A 16,040-nucleotide genomic window follows, 5' to 3' on the forward strand; every position below is an offset into this window, starting at 1 on the left:
CTAACTCTTGCAACCCCATGGACTGTAGCCTGCTAGGCTCCTCTGTCCATGGGATTTCCGAAGCAAGAATACTGGAGTGGGTTGCCATCTCCTTCTCCAGTGGATCTTCCCAACCCAGGAATCGAAGCCAGGTCTCATGAATTGCAGGCAAATTCTTTACTGAGGGAGGTTCTAAAAAGAAACATTAGTCACTGAAGAACAATAAGCCATCTCATAATTTAAAGCAAATGAAACCAGGGAATTCCCTGGTGGTCCAGTGGTTAGGATACTGCACTTTCATTGCTGAAGGCCTGGGTTCAATCCCTGGTCCAGGTACTAAGATCCTGCAAGCGTTGCAGGACAGCTGGAAATAAATAAATCAAGCAAATCAAGCCAAGTATAATTTTATCTTGGCAAATACCTAAAAGGGTTTGGAGAATGGAGCACTCTTGGTGGTGGAAGTGAAAATCAGTATTTCATCTAAGAACAACTTAGCAACAGCTTTCAAAATATTTACATGTATCTGTTCTTTGACCTAGCAATTTCACTTCTGGAATTTACATTATATGTACTCCTTGGCAGTCCAGTAGTTAGGACTCAGTGGTTCCACTGCCAGGGCCCAGGTTCAATTCCTGGTGGGAGAAACAGGATCCCACCTGGTTCTGGCAGGGGGTAGAGGTGAAGGGTGGTGTGGATTTACCCTACAAATGTTCTTGCCAAACATGTAAAGATGTACTTTTTAATGCAAGGAAATTTCAATTTTCACCTTCGTGAAAACTGAAAAAGACCAAATTGATAAGGAACCAGTTAAATTATGGAAAATATGTTCAACTGAATAACATGGAGCCATAAAGAAGAGTCAGATCTATGTACACTGACTTGGAAAGAACTCCAGTATATATTAAGTGAAAAAAAGCAGGGTGCAAGATGTATATAATAGTGTGAGTCCCACTACACATGCACACAACTGCATTTGCCCATGCATGTGTTAAATTTTAATATATATTGTACTGTATATACACAATACAGGATACTGTATATGTTTATGTTCCAGATATGTTGTATATTGTTTTATATATATAATTATATAAATTATAGGTATTATATAATTTATAATATTGTATATAGATATATGTTTATTGAGGAAACTATTAACAGTGGTTACAGCTATTAAGAGAATACAAATCCTACTTTACATTGTACACCTTTCTATACATTTAATTTTTTAAACTATGTCCATAAATTACTGATATAAATTTTAGAGTTTCTTTAAACAAATCTCAGTACTTTACCCTGAGTTCAAGGGCAAGGTCTGGGCATTGAATTTTGTTTAAGTCACAGTTTAAATACACATTAGGCAATCAAAAAATGTTTATGGATGAATGAGGTAGCTGATGAATGGAGGAGTAAAGAGACATAGGCATTAACTAATGTAACAATTACCTTTAAAAGTGTAAAATTTCTGGAGTATGCAGGAAGCTGAAGTGGGTTTCTGGCTGATGCTAGAGGTGGCAGTGTTAGCCATACAATGAAAGACTGGATCCTGCTCTGAAGATCAGAGCATAGGTCTGGGCATGGAAAAGTTTCTCAGCTTGGTTACAAGTCTGTTCCCAACATCTTTCTTCTTGAAATCTCGACAGTAAGGGCCAGGATATCTGACACCCACCTCTCCACTGGGAAGGAGCTATAGAGGGGGAAGAGGCTTGCCTCTAGGAGGAAGAAGTACCAGAAGGAAAGAGACAGAGAACACTTCCTAGAGATTTATTATAATCTATATGTTGCTTCTGTGGGTTTTGCTTTAAAACATACACACACACAGGCTCAAATACTCAAGAAAGCCTTGATGAGTACAAATATAAAGATTATGGCCAATCCATAGGAAGTCAAAGGCCCCATCTGTCTGCTCCTCTCCTATCCTGCCATCTGATACAGCAGCCATATCAAGTGCCTAAGGAAAAAAAACAAAAACAAAAACATGAAGGAGGGAATTCCCTGGCAGTCCAGTGGTTAAGACTCTGCACTTCCAACGCAGGGGGTGCAGGTTCAATTTCTGGTCAAGGAACTAGGACCCTACATGCTGCACAGCACGGCAAATAATAATAATAAATAAAATGAAAGCAATGGAAGAAACTTTTTTAAAAAACATGAAGGAAGACCCTTAATAAAAAGCTTCTAGGAAAGTTCAGAGATCTCAGAGGACGCTGGTGCACCATCAAGGAGCTGACAAAGACGCAGGTCCTGGCTTGTTAGAGTGACTAGACGATAGCCGCAGCTTCCTCTTCAGCTCTGCTGTCACAGAAAGTTAATTACTTGTTGCATCGGCACTGTCAGAATCATCCTAGAGAAAAAAGAAGACAGAAACACCTGTACAGTCTGCAGTGGACATCTGTGTTCACGAAAGCTGCTCACTCCCTCTAACTCCCTCCAAAGTCTTCTTTGGTGATTTTCTAAATCACACAACTTCTAGGGAGCCTAACACAGAAGGATTTAAATTTTGGATGATAAAATAAGCCACTGGTACTCAATAAACAACACTGTGCCATGAATCATTTAATGTGAGAATTTCAACAAATGCTATACTGGTCCTTACAGCTGTAAAGATAATAAACATGGTCAGGCCTGCTCTAAAATGGAGAAGCAGAAGGGAAGAGATGGAAAGGAGGAAGGGCTTTCTGGGGTTTTCTAAAGCATTAAAGAAGGACATTTGACCTCCTGTGTCAAATTCAGATTTGGCTAATGTGCACTGAGAAGCATGATCTGCTAGAGACTGGGACCTTTCTAGTATCTTTATTTTTAAGGACAGAAAGGAAAGTGAAGGGTTAAGGAACAGGCTTTACTTACATCCAAATCATCCATTGCAGGAGGTGGTCCCTTGGTGCTGACCTTTTTCAAAAGCTGGTAGAAGAGAAGAGGAGTCACAAAAGATAAGAGGAGTGAGGGAAGAGCAACCTGCATATCGATGAACCACCGGAAAATGGTCCCAGGCAAATAGTTGCCCCAGTTTTAAAGCCCCTAATATAACACTGGAATAACTGGAGAAAAGTACATTGAGCCCCTTTTTAAAAGGAAATTTAAACACACACACACACCCTAACAAATCTGGGTTAGTGTCTATTAGTGTTTTTGCAACTTGAATAAACAGTAGCTGAAATTCCGAAACCAAATATCTTATGCAAGGTACAATTTATTGGGAAACAGTGATTCATTCTGTGATGTGAATTTTTAGATTGCATAGTTTGAGTTTCCCCTGAAGCTGTCTGGGTCATGAAAAACACACACACGTATGTAAAGAAAACAGAAGAGAGAGAGAACAAGAATTACAGAAAAGTAGGAAAAGGTTTTGCCAAACTTCTTCAGAATACAGGCTCTACTCTAAACAGTGAATGAATCTGTTTATAGTTTCACGGACAGAATACTTATTTCTTGCATCCCTACTAAACAATGCACAAAACATATAAAGACTACCACACCAATAAGCAGCCTGCCGGGGAGCTCACATACTTCTGCCTAGCCTGATGACCCTGGAGGAGGGCACCCACTCCAGTATTCTTGGAAAATCCCCATGGAGAGAGGAGCCTGGCAGGTTACAGTCTATGGGATCGTCTACAGGGCTGCAAAGAGTCAGACACGACTGAGTGACTAAGCAGAGCACAGCACAGTTGATGACAATCCTTGAGTGTGTGCAGAGGGCCACCAGAAATGACTGAGATGGGCAGAAAATGGAATTACCTCTGCATAATGCTCCACCTGAGCCAGCTCCACTTCTTCTTCCCCTTCCCAGTCTCTCCAGTTATCAAAGTCCACAGACAACCACACTGGCTGCAGAAGAAAAGCACACAGAGCCCCAGGTCAGGAAGGCAGCAGCAGAGGCGCATAGATGAGTGTGGAGATGTGTGTGGGAGCATGTTTGGGGGAAAGAGTCATTGGGGGTATCATCTTTCCCCTTTGACTAACCCCCACTCTGGGCTGCCACGTCAGCAGCAGCTACAGCAAAGGTTGACCAAGAACTTACTAAGTGCCAAGCACAATGCCAGGCACTGTAGAGGATGGAAAAGCATAAACTCTGCCCTCCAGGAGCAGACTGACTAGAGAGATAACACATCTAGAAAAATAGCTGTATCATAAAGCATCCTAGGAGTCAACAAAGCTGCATTCCCTGGAATCAGAGACAACTCTTGGACACCAATATTCTAAGTTCCCATGCTTAGACAGGGAAAGAAGTTGTTCACTCATTCATTGAACAGGTGTTTACTGAACACATACTATGTGATTCTGAGGTTGGCACTAGGATTATTAAAACATTTAATACTGAGTCCCAGCCATCAAGAAACAAGTAAGGGGACTTCCCTGGTAGTCCAGTGGTTAAGAATCCACCTTGCAATGCAAGGGATGCAGATTTGATCTCTGACTGAGGAACTGAGATCCCACATGCCACGGAGCAACTAAGTCCACCAGCTACAACTACTGAATCCTGAATGCTCTGGAGCCCACCCGCCTCAACTAGAGTGTCCAGGCACCACAACCAAAGATCCTGCATGATGCCACAATGAAGATCCCACATGCCACAACTAGATCCAACACAGCCAAATAAGAAAAATAAACTTATAAAAAGAAGTAGGGAAGAGAAATGTAAATAAATTATAATACAGTGTGGAAAGAGTGACAGTGGCTTAGGTAGGGGTTAGCATGGGAAACCAGGCTTCTTGGGGTTTCAGGGCTCTGCCTTGAAGGATGAGCAGGGGTTAGGTGGGCAAAGGTAGTGATAATGGAGAGTTTCCAGGAAGAAGGCACAGTAAGAGGTAAACAATAGCCTGGTGCATGAAAAAGAGTTGCAAACAGTTTGCTGTGGCTGAAATGTGAAGTCCAAGGCAGAGAGTAAAGTGGTGTGAGGCTGCAGAAGGCAGGAATAGCAAAATCACAAGCTTATATATCACACTGCGCTGTGGTGCTGAGACTTCAACCCAAACGGCAGAAGCTACACATTCAAATGCCTAAGCATGTCAGAGAGACAATGAAAAGGAGTGAAGTGAAGTGGAGCACATGCCCTATTTAAAGCTCAAACTCTAGGCATTTGAGAATTTAGACCAATGTGGTCAGAGTCTTCAGTTTCCGAGAGAAGTTGAGAATCTGGATTTTTAGGTGAAATCTCTCTTTTTTTCATAATCTCTACTTAAAAAAAAAATCCAGGTCTTTTATTTTCTTTACACCTAACTTGATAGGTTGCAACAGTTCAGGCTCCCTTCCATTGGTTCTCATGAAGTGTCCTTCTCTAGGCAGGGCAGGTGGGTCCTTCAGCTGAACTCAAGGATGTTTCTCTTTGGCTTCCTTTCTTTTTCTGGCTTCCTTCCATATTTCTTCATACATTTCAGGAAGCTACCTCAGCTCTTAGAATGCTTAATATGTTTTTGGCAAGAATCCTGCCCTTAACTTGTTTGTTTACAAAGATGCCAACAGCATGCTGGGTAACACTGTAGACTCTTCCAGTGTTGCTATGTTCTAATTATAACATTTGTGGGGTATTCATTTTTGAACAGTGCCCCTTCCCTTTAGATCTACAACATCACCTTTCTTGTAGATTCACATGAATGTGGCCAAAGGAACAACTCCATGTTTTCTAAAAGGCCTAGAAACATGTAGTGGGTGCCCCTCCTCTTTCCCTGTTGGTCTTTTTGGTGAATTACTGGTAGATGGTGGTTCTGACCAAGAGGTGAAATCTCCACATTTTTAAATGTAAGTAACCCTTCAAAATAATTTTCAACACTGAGAAGACGGCCACAAATCTGAGAGCCAGATCTAGCCAGCAGGCAGCCAATTTTCAACTTTTAGGGAAAAAGAAGCCACTGGAGGGTCTTAAGAGGAAGAGTGACAGGGTCAAATGTGTGTTTTGGACAGACCATGTTGAATGCAGAGGGGCTGAAAATATTCAACAAACCTCACCCAGTAATGGATAGGGCCTGAATTAGGAAGACGTGAAATCATGGATTCAAGACTATTTAGGAGAGGACTTCCCTGGGGATCTAGTGGTTAAGAATCTGACTTGCAATGCAGAAGACCTGGGTTCCATCTTTGGTTGTGGAACTAAGATCACACATGCTTCAGAGCAACTAAGCCCTTGCATAACTAGAGTTCATGCACCCCAATGAAAGATCCTGCCTGCAGCAAGTAAGACCTGATGCAGACAAATAATTTTTTAATGCATTATGTAGGAGGTCAAATAGGCAAGACCTGGTGAGTAACAGAATGTTTGTGGGAAAGTAGCCAAGGCTGATTCCCAGACCTAACTTGGGTACCTGGGTACACAGAGCACATAGGAGAAAAAGCAGCCACTTCCCACACACCCACCTTGATATCCTCCTTGGTGAGCCTGGGCCAGGCCACCTTCTCCTTCCATTTCCTCACAAAGCAAGTAATGGAGCGGCCAGAGCGCTTATCTTGGGAGTCCTGCCAGGTAAAGAGCCTCACTTTTAGGGTCCGTGGTTTAGAATGAATCTCCAATTTCCCAAACAGCTTTCCCATCCAGTCCTTACTGTTCCACCCCACCCTTACCTTGCAGTTCACCTTGGCATAGAACTCAATCTCATTGTAAAACTCCACTCCATCAGGATTCTTGCAGCTGAGGAGACAATACTGCTAAAGAGATGAGGAAGGCTGAGAGTGGGGGGCAGCAGAGAAAGGAAAGATTCCCAGGAAGTGGGAGGGGGTGGGGGGTGGGGGTTACCTGAACACAATGCGGTGGTCTTCGATGAGCACGTGGACATCCGTGCTGTCCTCAACACAAAACTCCATGAACACATACTTGGGCCTGTCGTACCACAGGGTCCGGGCATGCTGCCTGAAGAGGAGTTGAGGTGGGGCTTCATAGCCGTGTGAGAGGGAAGACAGGGAATTTGGGAAAGGTGGAGGGAAAACACAGTGACGTTTTATGCTACAGCACGGTCAAAGCGGGGCCAAATGAGGCTGAAGGGAGTGGAAGCGGGGCTGACAGGATTGGGGTGTGCGGTGAGGGGGAACCTGAGAAGAAGTGGAGAAGTGTGAGAGTAGAGAGGTAAGGGAGACATGGAGAATATTCAGGTCACATTTCTCTTCACCACCCCAAGGGTACAGACCTGAAGTCCAGGGCTCCCTTGGGACCTCACAGAACCTGGAGCGCCCAGAAAACAGAGAAGCGACTCTCTAGTGAAAGAGGCGGCCAGAAGCACTTACCGTGCCATGGCTGCTCCCGCTGCCCTGTGGCGTTTGGAGTCCGAGACAGGGGCTGCTATCTTTAGATCCTAGGGACGCCCCCAGCAGCTGCCTCTCCTTATATGGTCGGGGAAAGGATTTAGAGGAACGGGAAACGTGGCCTAAGCCAAGGGATTCGCATTCTAAAGGGTCTCTGGGACAGCACAGTCCCTGCAGACCTTCACATCTCTGGGGTCTCCAGAAATATACACATTAGGAACAGACGACCCGCCAGCCGGAACCAGAGGAAGGGCTAGAGGTCGATACACACGGAAGGACTTGTCCTGGCTTCATTCACCTGTTTCTCCAATGCTCAGTATACTCAGTGCCCGACACAAACCAGGCACTCAATTAAAAAAACTATTGGGCAGAATTAAATACCGAGGGAAGTCGGGCCCCGGGTGACGTCTGAACTCGGTGACCTCTGAGCCCCGCCCACCAGCTCCCCAGGTTTCCCAGCTGGCGCGCCGTTGCCATGGCAGCAGGGGGGCGCGGCTGACGTGCGGCGGCGTTTCCTGAAACATGGCGGCTGTCGAAGCGGCTGCGGAGCCGGTAACGGGGCTGGCGGGCTCTGGACCAAAGGCGAAGGACGAAGAGGAGGAGGAAGAGGAGTCGCTGCCGCCGTGCGAGGCAGTGCGCTGGGCGCCAGTGGGGGCCGTGGCGGAGGCCGGGCCTGGGGCGGCGGCGTTCTCCGAAGAGGCGGCGGCCGAGGAGCCCGGAGTGGTCCCCGGCTCCCCGCCGGACTCCCCCGGCCGGACGCTGAGGCGGCTGCGGGCCGAGAGGCGGCGGCTGGATTCAGCGCTGCTTGCGCTGTCCTCGCATTTCGCGCAGGTGCAGTTCCGCTTGCGGCAGGTGGTGCGCGGGGCGCCGGCGGAGCAGCAGCGCCTCCTGCGCGAGCTCGAGGACTTCGCCTTCCGCGGCTGCCCTCACGTCCTGGGTTACGGGGGCTTGGAGGACCGCGCCAGCGATGATGGCGACGGGCTGCCGGGGGACCGACCACAGTTACGGGGCGAGGACCAGGTGAACAGCTGGGGCCGGGCCCCGGGGGATATGGGCATAGAAGGCTGGGTGGGTAGGGATGGTAACTCGAAAGCAGGTAGCACTGGTGAGGAACCGGCTCGTCTAGGTGGGTATGTGTGTCCCAGAAGAGACCAGACTGAGAGGCCTGGGAAGCTGATGATGAGAGGTGTTCACCAAAGGTGTGGAAAGAGATGCAGATGTGGTGACATAAAAAGCAAAAGAGGGATGAATGAGGAGAGTATTCAGACAGTAGAACAACCAGCTGAAACAATACTGCTCCCACTCACCTTGTCATCGTTTGCAGTATCTAAGTCTTGAGCACGTTTGCTGATAAGAGTACCCCGACCCCGGGGATTGAGAAAATTGGTTAGCGAAGAGCAAGCGAATTAAAATCCATGGAAATTTAGATCTACTCCTTATCTGTTCTTTCCTAGAATCTAGAGGATGTCTTTTATCTTTAGATTCTCCTGTATGAGAGCTTTGGTAAACAGTAAGTTCTCAGTAATTGAAAGAAACACAACTCCTGATTATACAAATTTACTAATGCTGGTATTTTACAACTCCTTCCCATCCTACTTAATAACTAGATATTCTGAAGGAAGCACCTTTGGCAGCTGTGACGATTCATTCAGTTAGCTGACATTAAGTACTGAGAATTTGTTATGACATCCACAGCCAACATTTCTTTACAGTTTTTGAACCTCTGTAAGTGCATAATTGTAGATAGTTTGTAGCTTGTTGGGCTCTCTTTTCCCCACCTTTTTATTGTTTAGGTTACAATCCACATGTGGCTTTCTTCCCACTAAAATTGGTTTTAGCCAAGAAGACTTATCAGTAGCAGATATTGACTTGCTTATTTTAATCTGAATGTTTCCAGTACAATCCTGTGTTTTCTGTACCACCCTTCTCTCCACATACCCGCAGCTCCTTGCACAAGTCCCCAAATTGCCAGGCTTTTAAGGAGCAAATAGGATAGAATTACTGTGGTTGGGCTCTGTTCAGGAGTGAGGAGCACCAGAGGTTTTCTGTGGATGTTTGGCTGTTCATTTTTACTTTTGGAGACACAGTAAAACTGAAAACAAAAGTTTTGAGATCAAAACAGCTGGTGTGCAGCTGCAGTCTTGTGTGCATGTGTTGACACGTGAACGAGTGGCACCAAAGTGGGGATGTGTTTGAACCAAATGATTTAGTATGTGTCGGTTTCAGTTTTTCAGGTTTTTTAACCAGTATTTTATCTCACTTCATACTGGAAATTATTTGTTAACTTCCTGTCTTGCACCAGAGCTCATTGTCCTCACCTAGTAAACTTGTTTGCCCGTACTCCCATTGCTAGCGTACTCAGTAATTACCGTTGCAGGTGAAGCGTTCAGCTGGTACACTCATACAGGTGGAATCAGTATCTATGACTGGTTTCTTTCTTCCTGGGTTTCATAGCTTGGGAAGGCTTACAATGAAAACAAAATTTCGCTACTTCTTTCCCTTTGGGCCAGTTAAACAACTTTCACCATAAGAGTTCAGTATTTAGTTATGTGTCCTTCTGAACATGATTGAGTTCAGTAACACACAGCAAATGTATACTGAGAGCTTACCCTGTGCCAGACACTGAGCTTGGCCCTGGGGGTACAATCAAGGCCTTTGCCCTTAAGGGGTTCATAGAACTGGGGAGACAGACTCCTACACGGATCTTTATAATGTAACATGAGCTAGTGTAAAAGTGTGTATAAAATACAGAGGATGTGGTTGGTTCTGCCTGGGGAAATCGAGGAAACCTCTTAGAGGATATAGGCCTTCACTCAGTGGGAGAGAACAGGATTCTAAGGAAGAAACTACGACTTTGGGAAAGGATTGGAGAGCGGTATCCCCCAAGAAAAGGCTGGCTTTTCTATTGGACAAAACTAAAGCAAGAGGCTTGCTTTTTAAAGTAGCTAAACAAAAGTTAATGTTATTTTTCATTTGTTCTCTCTCATACCTTACTTCTGGAGGCCTTGGTAAGTACCATTTTAAGATTAATTTAATATGTAGTTTAAAATGCAGGGTTACACCTGCAAATAATTTGCTGCTTTTGCTTTTTATACTCAAGAAAGACAAGGGAGGGGCTTCCTGGGCAGTCCAGTGACTGGGACACTGCAATTCCATTGCAGGGAGTGTGGGTTCAATCCCTGGTCCAGGAACTAGGGATCCCTCACGCTGCTCAGTGCAGCCAAAAAAAAAAGTAAGGCGAGGAAGACCAGTTTTTGAGAACATATTGGCAAGACTTTATCCCTCTAAAGAGTTTTTATTTTCTTGCCATACAGTACTGCATCTGGGATCATAGTTCTCCCACCAGAGATTGAACCCACATCCCCTGCAGTGGAAGCACAGATTCCTAACTACTGGACCACCAGGGAAGAACCTCTCCAAAGGATTTTTAAGCATTTAAATGCAGAAATGACCTGGTGGCCAACAGTGAGAAAAGGAGTCACTGTTTAGGGAACCTTACCAGCCTTTTTTTTTTTTTTTTTTAAGAAAACTTATTACCTTCCCATTCCTATTATTTGGCTTTAGATTTTTTTTCGCTGCCTTAGGCACTTGCATTTATTCATTTGATTTTGCAATATATTGGAGGAGCTTTGACCTTAAAAAACTAGTTATGAGTTACCAAGCCTTTCTCTACACCCTTACCTCCAGATTCTCTTGTACAATTTGGCTGCCACAACTGTTCAGGAGAATTGGCTATGGAGGATGGCATGTTTAATTCCTGGAAGGCTTCCTGGATGAAATAAATTGTGTCAATCTTAACTAGAATTTTGTGGGGTGGGAGGGGGAAGCAGTGTTAACAAAAGGCCCCACTGTATTCATATCCTATTTCCAGTGAAGGAGAAATTCTTAAAGAAAACACACATTTAATATATTCTCCCGGATGAAATAATTCTTTTTGAGTCTGTCTCATGAATTCTGTATTTCATTTGGGTTACTTGGGAGCATTTTACATTTTACTAGTCATTATTGGCTTAAGAGGATTCTTAATATGTCCTGACTTTTTCTTTTCCTGTGAAATCGACCTAAATCTTTTCCTTTCTTAGAGTGAGCAGGAGAAACGGGAACGTCTGGAAACCCAAAGGGAGAAGCAAAAGGAACTGATCCTGCAGCTCAAAACCCAGCTCGATGACCTGGAAACGTTTGCCTATCAAGAGGGCAGTTATGATTCCCTTCCACAGTCTGTGGTCTTGGAAAGACAGCGGGTGAGCAGACCCTGAGGCTCCTCCTTTACTGCCTCGGGTTCCTTTGTCCCTTCCAGCATTCACAGGATAGCCCTTCCCAGCTTGCTCACCCTCGGCCTCACCACTGGCCCAAATCAAAGGGAAGTGTTGCTACTACCTGGGACCAGTCTTTATTCACTCGTGGAAACACAAGTGCCAAAGCTTTCTAATATGATGATGGAGCCTTTTTTTTTAAGTGGTGGTGGTTATTATTAATAGTCATATAATAATAACAATAATTTCTTTCATTTGATCATTAAAACCATTCTACTTGGGCACTTCATCGTAGTTTTATAAACTAGTTTTCCCCCAGCACCCGGTAAGAAATATTCCAGGACTCCTGATTTTAATGCTGCATATATTAAAGCAACACCTGGGCAGACAGGTAAATCTCCTGGTCGGAAAACAGCCTCCCCTGTGTTTGTCTTCCTGGAGCTGTGATGTGGCTGTTTTTCTGGCACAGCTAGAGTTATATGGTTTTCACATTGTCCCTCATATTGTCACTGGGATATTTTGGCTGTAACATGCCTGAGTATTTTGCAGAGCTTTTCCTTTAGTTGCCTAGAATAGCGCAGTGGGGGATGAGGACTAGAGACTAGGGGAAGTCAGTATTTATTCTCTTGGAGGCCATGAGGGAATCTACTTATGGGGCTTTTGGGATCATCAGCCACTTTGGATCATTCACACTGTTGTTCTCCTGAGTGAAGGTTACCTGGCCAGGTAGACAGTTTGCAGCAAGAAGAGCCATTCTGTTGGAACCAAGTGTCCTTATGTCTATAAGAGAAGTAAAGGGCCTGTGCCCTCACCTTGATCAGCAGTTGCACCGTTTTTTCCACAAATTTGATTTCCATTTAAGGGTAGGAGGGGGGCAACTAGTCAAGATTCTCCTTCTCCCTAACCCTCTCCCTGAAAATTCCAAAGGGTGTACTCATGGCTTTGGTCTTGGTAGGTGATCATTGATGAGTTAATAAAGAAACTGGACATGAATCTGAATGAAGACCTCAGCTCACTGTCCACTGAGGAGCTTCGGCAGCGTGTGGATGCCGCTGTGGCTCAAATCGTCAACCCAGCCCGAGTGAAAGAACAGCTGGTTGAGCAGCTGAAAACTCAGATCCGAGACCTCGAGATGTTCATCAGCTTCATCCAAGGTCAGAGCAGATGGATGGACGTCATCATAATTATATGTATTTTTGAGTACTAACATAATAGGGTCAGTCCTTGATGAACTGTTAAAGAGGTTTGATCATTTGGTAAGGGAGCCAACACAGTGGTGTGGAAAGGACATGGATTTTAGAACCATAGAGTTAAAATCTCAGCCCTGTTGTTCACCACCTTCATGGACTAAAGAGGGTAGGCAGTTTCCTAACCTCTTTAGTCTGGCTCTCCTCCTCCATAAAATTATGATTCATGCTTCCTGCACTCAGCAAATAGGTATTGAGCCAGCTAGTATATTGCTAGTCACTGTTCCGCAGAATGAAATACTATTTGTAAAAGTCTTGTCACATGGTAGGCACTAGTAAATAGTATTTCTCCTTTAAAAACCTGCCAAAGAGAGGCTAAACAAGGGTCTTCTCTTCATAAACTCTGATTGCAGATGAAGTAGGAAGCCCATTACAGACAGGGAGTGGACACTGTGAGTGCAAGGCCAGTGGGAAGACAGGAGGTGACTCCAGCAGAACTGGCAGCAGCAGACTGCCTCCAGGAAACAGCAAAAGTAAGTACAGGTTCCAAAATGGACAAATCTAGAGAGACAGAAAGTGGACTAGCAGTTGCCTAGGTCTGGGGATTGGGGAGAAATGGGGAATGGAAAATGCCAGTGCTACACGGTTTCTTTGGGAGAGGATGGCTGCACAACTCTGAATATTAAAAAAAAAAAAAAAAAAAACTGAATCCTACACTTTTAATGGGTCATTGAATGTTATGTGAGTTATATCTCAAAATAGTTGTTATTAACCAAAATAGGTAAGTCTGGTGCCATCCTGGGTGGCTCTTGGCTTCATGCAGGACCTGTACTGTAGGTCAGAAGCCAGACTGAATCTCAGCTTCTAAGCTATAGGTGGCGCCTCTGACCACTACAGCCTCTCACTGTTGAGTTACTGTGTTTCCTACACAGCCAAGGCAGAAGATGTGAAGAGAGTTCGGGAAACAGGGCTGCACCTGATGCGGCGAGCGCTGGCAGTGCTGCAGATCTTTGCCGTCAGCCAGTTCGGGTGTGCCACAGGCCAGATCCCACAGCCCCTGTGGCCGAGGGGCCATGGCGACAGGGACTACTCTCCCTTGCTAAAGAGGCTGGAGGTGTCAGTCGACAGAGTGAAGCTGCTTGCCCTGAGGCACCAGGCGCACGACCACGTCATCAGCTCCGCCAGCCTCCAGGACCTCTCTCTGGGAGGCAAGGATGAGCTGACTGTGGCTGTGCGGAAGGAGCTGACAGTGGCTGTGAGGGACCTGCTGGCCCACGGACTGTACGCCCCCTCACCGGGGATGAGCCTCGTCATGGCCCCCATCGCCTGTCTTCTGCCTGCCTTCTCCTCGGCCCCTGAGGCCATGCACCCTTGGGAGCTCTTTGTAAAGTACTACCACGCTAAGAACGGCCGCGCGTTCGTGGAATCCCCAGCCCGAAAGCTCTCGCAGTCTTTTGCCCTGCCTGTCACAGGAGGCACTGTGGTAACGCCCAAGCAGAGCCTGCTGACAGCCATCCACATGGTGCTGACAGAGCACGACCCTTTCAAGCGCAGTGCAGACTCGGAGCTGAAAGCCTTGGTGTGCATGGCGCTGAACGAGCAGCGTCTCGTGTCCTGGATGAACCTCATCTGCAAGTCGGGGTCGCTCATCGAGCCCCACTACCAGCCCTGGAGCTACATGGCACACACAGGCTTTGAGAGCGCCCTCAACCTGCTCAGCCGCCTCAGCAGCCTCAAGTTCAGCCTCCCTGTAGACCTGGCTGTGCGCCAGCTCAAGAACATCAAAGACGCCTTTTGATGAGAGTGCCCTGGCCCCAGACCAGCACCTTGCTCAGTGGGTGGCTCAGATAGATACTCGTCTTTAAGAGTAAAAGCAAGAATTAGGAGGAGGGGCTAAAGACATTTTCATCAGCAAGATAATACAAAGTCTTTTCCCCATCAACTTAGCATCTCAGAAAGATATGCTGGAGACCCTCTTGTTAAAAGGTTCAGCCCTGGTGTGTGTGTACATATGAGCACATGTACTTGAGCCTGTGGAAAAGAAGTCAGTCGTGGGTATACCTTCACCATGCCACACCTGAGTTTTAGAAAATCCAGGTTGCTGTAAGCATTCTCTTCACAGTGGTGAGTGAGTTGTTGGTCCTGGAAGAGATTTAACTTGAGGAGTCATTTTCCTTCACTTGAAGCAGGTTTGTGAGAGTCCTGGGTCAGAATTTAAATTCCTTTTGTGAATACCAATGGCTCTGTCTTCCTGAGCCCAGGATCAGGGGAGGCCATGTCTGTTCCATAGCTTCCTCTAAAACTGGGAGTGGAAGTATCCGAGAACAGTATTTCTAAGGGTATTAACCACAATTGGTTTTTTTTGTTTTGTTTTGTTTTTTTTGGTGGTGCCATAAAGCTTGTGAGATCTTAGTTCCCTGACCAGGGATTGAATCCAGGCCTATAGTGGTGAAAGTGCCACATCTTAACCACTGGACTGCCAGGCAATCCCCATGGTTGATTCTAATATGAGCCCTTTTTCACGTAGAGGTAAGAACTGAATTCTGTCCCTGACGAGGTAGTCATGGCCCAGGTGATGGTCTTTTAGTTTTGGAGCTGGTTTACAAAGACAACCACCATCTGGTACCATGTCCCCTGGCAAGTAACCTTTCCTCTGTGCACCTGCCAGCTCCCAAGAAGGAAATGTGTTCAAGGTTGTGCTCCATGAGTCCTGGAGGCTGCTTGGGGGAGGAGGTCTGACCTCATGATAGTACTACAGCAGGGGTGGGAACTGTGGCTGATCACTGGCGATGGAGAGCGGGCTGAGCATTTCTTTGTAAAACTGACTCTAGATTGGTCATATTTGGTCTGTTTTAGCCTTTTTAGTTCATATCTGCTATTCAGCTTGCATACTGCTCTGGGACTGACCAAAGATGAGCAAAGTGTATCACCTTCTGGAAAGCCAAATAGGTTCCCCAACAGTAGTGACTCAGCATCATTTCATGTGTTAAATCGCCAGCTGCACTTTGTGTCTGCACTGTTATGTAGTGCATTTTAACTTAATTTGGGGGGTAAAATATTATTTAAGATCTATTCTTGGTAATTCATTAGAATGAGTCTTCCCTCATGTGAAACAGGAAAGTGTAAAATATTGTGGAAAATGATACCTGTGATTGCTAATAAAATCATAGTATTTTGTGTAGCTTCTCTGCGAAGACCTTAGAGACCATTGGCTTTGGTTTATAAGTCTGAGTGCTGTCAGCCCATCTGATCCAGATCAGTATTTCCTTGAGTAACGTCTGGCTCCTAGCCTTTCTGCCTCTTCTCTGCCCTCTGCCCTGGATCAACTCAGCTTTGGTGGTATTGCCCCTACCCCTTGAAAAACTCACAAAAAACTGCCCTTGCCATTTTCATCTCATTC

The 16,040-nt window shown here is 45.6% G+C and overlaps 2 protein-coding genes across 8 annotated transcripts; one reads left to right on the forward strand and one right to left on the reverse strand.

Moving 5' to 3' along the window:
• Positions 1–1,725: 1,725 nt before the first annotated feature.
• On the reverse strand, positions 1,726–7,691 carry PTGES3L (prostaglandin E synthase 3 like). Of its 7 annotated transcripts, XM_019981705.2 has the most exons (8): positions 7,183–7,691; positions 6,698–6,811; positions 6,526–6,592; positions 6,322–6,420; positions 3,709–3,798; positions 2,821–2,874; positions 2,290–2,317; positions 1,726–1,927 (listed from the first exon to the last, which is right to left on the reverse strand). In XM_019981705.2, exons 1-8 carry the CDS (start codon positions 7,188–7,190, stop codon positions 1,920–1,922), a joined length of 468 nt encoding a protein of 155 aa, XP_019837264.1. In that variant the 5' UTR covers positions 7,191–7,691; the 3' UTR covers positions 1,726–1,919. The 7 variants fall into 7 exon arrangements, with proteins under 7 accessions (XP_019837264.1, XP_070629644.1, XP_070629639.1 ...); XM_070773543.1 differs by lacking the exon at positions 3,709–3,798; XM_070773538.1 differs by lacking the exon at positions 2,290–2,317.
• Positions 7,684–15,836, forward strand: RUNDC1 (RUN domain containing 1). The gene is made up of 5 exons (XM_019981702.2): positions 7,684–8,220; positions 11,283–11,441; positions 12,409–12,607; positions 13,054–13,173; positions 13,573–15,836. Exons 1-5 carry the CDS (start codon positions 7,723–7,725, stop codon positions 14,436–14,438), a joined length of 1,842 nt encoding a protein of 613 aa, XP_019837261.2. The 5' UTR covers positions 7,684–7,722; the 3' UTR covers positions 14,439–15,836.
• Positions 15,837–16,040: the final 204 nt, after the last annotated feature.

The sequence above is a fragment of the Bos indicus genome, chromosome 19, assembly GCF_029378745.1.
Source record: "Bos indicus isolate NIAB-ARS_2022 breed Sahiwal x Tharparkar chromosome 19, NIAB-ARS_B.indTharparkar_mat_pri_1.0, whole genome shotgun sequence".
Lineage (NCBI taxonomy): Eukaryota > Metazoa > Chordata > Mammalia > Artiodactyla > Bovidae > Bos > Bos indicus.

Coding starts and splice junctions, on each gene's coding strand:
- RUNDC1 (XM_019981702.2), top strand. CDS start 7,723: ATGGCGGCTGTCGAAGCGGCTGCGGAGCCGGTAACGGGGCTGGCGGGC. Junction 8,221..11,282: donor AGTTACGGGGCGAGGACCAG/GTGAACAGCTGG, acceptor TTCCTTTCTTAG/AGTGAGCAGGAGAAACGGGA. Junction 12,608..13,053: donor GTTCATCAGCTTCATCCAAG/GTCAGAGCAGAT, acceptor CTCTGATTGCAG/ATGAAGTAGGAAGCCCATTA.
- PTGES3L (XM_070773538.1), bottom strand. Junction 6,593..6,697: donor GACCACCGCATTGTGTTCAG/GTAACCCCCACC, acceptor TTGTCTCCTCAG/CTGCAAGAATCCTGATGGAG. Junction 6,421..6,525: donor ATGCCAAGGTGAACTGCAAG/GTAAGGGTGGGG, acceptor TTTACCTGGCAG/GACTCCCAAGATAAGCGCTC.